This window comes from Gadus morhua, unplaced genomic scaffold (genome assembly GCF_902167405.1).
Source record: "Gadus morhua unplaced genomic scaffold, gadMor3.0, whole genome shotgun sequence".
Classification (NCBI taxonomy): domain Eukaryota; kingdom Metazoa; phylum Chordata; class Actinopteri; order Gadiformes; family Gadidae; genus Gadus; species Gadus morhua.
Window position 1 is genome coordinate 15001 of NW_021964087.1, and position 3470 is coordinate 18470.

A 3470-nucleotide genomic window follows, 5' to 3' on the forward strand; every position below is an offset into this window, starting at 1 on the left:
CTACAGACCTTAACCCTGTCCATCCTCCCTGAAGGGATCTAGAGAAGGACCAATCCCTGGGTGGATGGCTGTTTCATTTACACACTTTCCCAATAAATACAGAAAGCCGTTGCTGCAGTCAAAAAGTTATAAATAAGTGAACCAGAAGCCCCTCCTTTTCACACCCTATTTAGCATGTCCACACCTCGCTCAAAGCCATACACACATTTAACACAAAGCACCTATGCACATTTAACACAAACCGCGTACACACATTTAACACAAAGCCATACACACATTTAACACAAAGCCATACCCACATTTAACACAAAGCCAAACACACATTTAACACAAAGCCATACACACATTTAACACAAAGCCATACACACATTTAACACAAAGCCATACCCACATTTAACACAAAGCCAAACACACATTTAACACAAAGCCATACACACATTTAACACAAAGCCAAACACACATTTAACACAAAGCCATACACACATTTAACACAAAGTACCTACACACATTTAACACAAAGCACCTACACACATTTAACACAAGCACCTACACACATTTAACACAAAGCGCTTCCACACATTGCAGGGATCCACTTTGCCCAGCACCACGGGCTGTGCTCCACCTCTCTGAGGTACAGACGGTCCATAGCTGACGCCCGCTGATCCTCGCCCTGCCCACCGGGCCAGGCCAGAGCTCCGCTTATTGCTTCATTTCCTCCCCGTACCTCTGGGCTCATCCTTCGTACCTAGAGCAGCCCCCCCCAGTCTGAGCTGAGCCGGTCTCCCTCTCCCTCCCGTCCCGCTGCGCGTTGTGTCTGACCGCTGACGGGGGAGGCGGGTCCTGGTCGCTTCACGGGAGATGAGTCTCCTGTTTGTTGTACTTTGGTTACTCTCAGTGGAGCGGTCACCTTTATATTTATATTCCTGACGCACTATTACCTCAGACTTGACCCTTTGTCTCCCCATAGTACGTATAATACAGACACTAGTACTACTACTACTACTACAATACTATCTCACACACAAATACATATAATTATATACCACATATATTCCCAGCTACACACATGCAATGACAAAATTGAGGGAATGTGAATTTAAAACCAGAGAAGCTGTGTTGCTCCTGTGTGAGCCTTTGAGGGGGGGGACCGTGCGACCCTCTCTGGAGGTGATAATGTGAAAACAAACGGTATTCCATCGGCCCCTGACCCCCTGGCCTGTTCTACTACACAATGAACCCAGAGGGAGCCCCCTCAAGGCCCTCTTTCTAGGCAACATTTTGTGTGACTCTGGTTACATTGGTCGTGATTTAGAGTATTCCTCCATTATGAAACGCGTTCCCCACCATGGAGAACCCTGCTGCTGGCTGAAGCCCTCCTCACAGAAAGCTCTGGGCGGGGTTCTGCATGGCGGGGGCGCCTTCTGACCAGTATAATGCTATTAAACACACCGATGTGCTGCTAACTCACGGCCATTCTACTGTGTGTTATTCTTAAGCTGGTATCCGATGACGGAGGGCGGCCCAATGCGAGTGCCACAGAAAATGCTGCCCTCAGAAAGCAAGTATGCTTTCACTTTCCTACATTTAGTTGTGTGTGTATTTGTGTGTGTACCTTAAGAATGCCATGGGTTTTATCATGTATTAATGCCAATGTCCAGCTGTGTGTCACATCGTTGACAGCTTCAGCTGCAGATGTCTTGGGGGGGGGGGGGGGGGGTTCCTGTGATGTTGGCAGGTGATCTAACCTTCTCCTCTTTTGTCTCTCAGCGCCATGGCCACATACACACCCACCTGCTCCAACACCAATACATCCCAGGGAATGAACATGGCCAACAGCATCGCCAACCTGCGGCTGAAGGCCAAGGAGTACAGCCTGAACCAGGTGCCCACAGTCAACTGAAGAGGCAGTTGGAGAGAGGGAGAGGGCGAGAGAGAGAGAGAGAGAGAGACATACACACTTTAGATAATCATGGGGGCATTCCACGCAGTCTTGTGCAGGAGGTGAGACATCCCCACGCCTCTGTATATCGGTGGAAACCCCCCAGAGACACAGCCCTGTCTCTGGGGGGCTGGTCATCTCCGAGCCCCCTCACCACGGAGCCGGACTGGTCCGCCTCCGCTACGTCCTCCTCTCCTCTGTTCAGCATCGCTAGCGATACTGAGGCGTCCATTTTAGCCCAAGCATCTGACGTGGGATGGCGACGCGATAGAGGACTTTGCCATGAGCCTCTCCCTCCTGGGCTGAACTCTTGTTTGTACTAAAGATATCCAGATTGGATGCTGAAGCCTACCTGGCACGCTGTCGTGCATTTTTCTTCGATCCAGACTGAAACAGAGAGCGAGTTTTTCTCTACCAGAACTTTCTTGGTGTCCTATCTAGGGTTTACTTTCAAAACCATGCCCTGTTGCTAATTTGAGAGGAAGAGACTCTTTGACCGGACCCCTGGGAATCCCCGATCTCTCTCTCGGTCGCGATGCTCAAGGATTAAAACACCAAATAAAAAGGGGGACTTCACAATTCTGTTTATTCCAAATCCAATTTTTTCTGTTTAAAAAAGAAAATCAAATACTTCATCAACCATGTTAAGTTGAGGTGAATAACATGTATGCATTTTTTGTTTGTTTCATAATTGTTTTCCAAGTTATACCACTGACAAGAAAACATTTCCAAGACATTTTGATTCATATAATAGTCCCATATGCTACCGGAAAGGCTGATGTATTTCTCAACCCAAAAACGAAAGATTCTCCTAATTTCTTATGATAACCGCTATTTGTAACAGAAAAAAAAGTATATTAATAAAATACATTTCAAGCATTGTTTTGCCACTGTGTCCCGTTCACAGGGTTGATTTTTTATAATTTGTATACGGTTACAATTAATGCAAAATCAACAATAGAGCCCAGATGTTGTCCATCTATATACAGAACTAAAAACAATGAAAAGATTGATCCCGGAACACTGAACCAGTTTTTTTAGAGGCCGGCAAAAAGATAAATCAAAGTCACAAACCATAATTGCCTCATATTTGTTGTCTTTTTTTTTTTTAGTAGCTTTCAGTTCAGACCATTTGGAAGCTAAGCCGTCGTTGGAAGCAGCATAGAGGAGATTTACAGCCTGAGGACAGGTTCTCCTCAGAGGCAGCGGGACGCCTCAAGCTGTTCCAGAGGCCGTGCCTTCTTGCAGATTACCACAAACTAAAGTTTCCATCTTAAAAAACACTATTTACGAGTAGGGAAATCCTCTCTTTAATGCGGAGGGGCCCGCGAGGCTCGTTTACCTGCGCGCTGTCAGGGAGAGCGTTTCTTCTCCGTGGCCTCCGCATCGCCCCTCATCATTCGTCCGTAATGCACACCTCTCCGTAACGCTGTCATTTTGTAAAACAGCAAAAAACATTGTCTTCTATTTGAGTGTGTGTGTGTGTGTGTGTGTGTGTGTGTGTGTGTGTGTGTGTGTGTGTGTGTGTGTG

The 3470-nt window shown here is 46.7% G+C and overlaps 1 protein-coding gene across 3 annotated transcripts in view; it reads left to right on the forward strand.

The window, feature by feature from the left end:
• The window catches only part of prrx1b (paired related homeobox 1b), a 9983-nt gene extending 7165 nt beyond the window's left edge, over positions 1-2818 (forward strand). The window contains exons 4-5 of one of the 3 annotated variants that reach the window (XM_030350208.1): positions 1497-1562; positions 1768-2818. In XM_030350208.1, the coding sequence (XP_030206068.1) occupies positions 1497-1562; positions 1768-1900 (199 nt within the window). In that variant the 3' untranslated portion in view covers positions 1901-2818. The remainder of the gene's footprint in view (positions 1-1496; positions 1563-1767) is intronic. The other 2 variants (XM_030350210.1, XM_030350209.1) reach the window with 2 other exon arrangements.
• Positions 2819-3470: the final 652 nt, after the last annotated feature.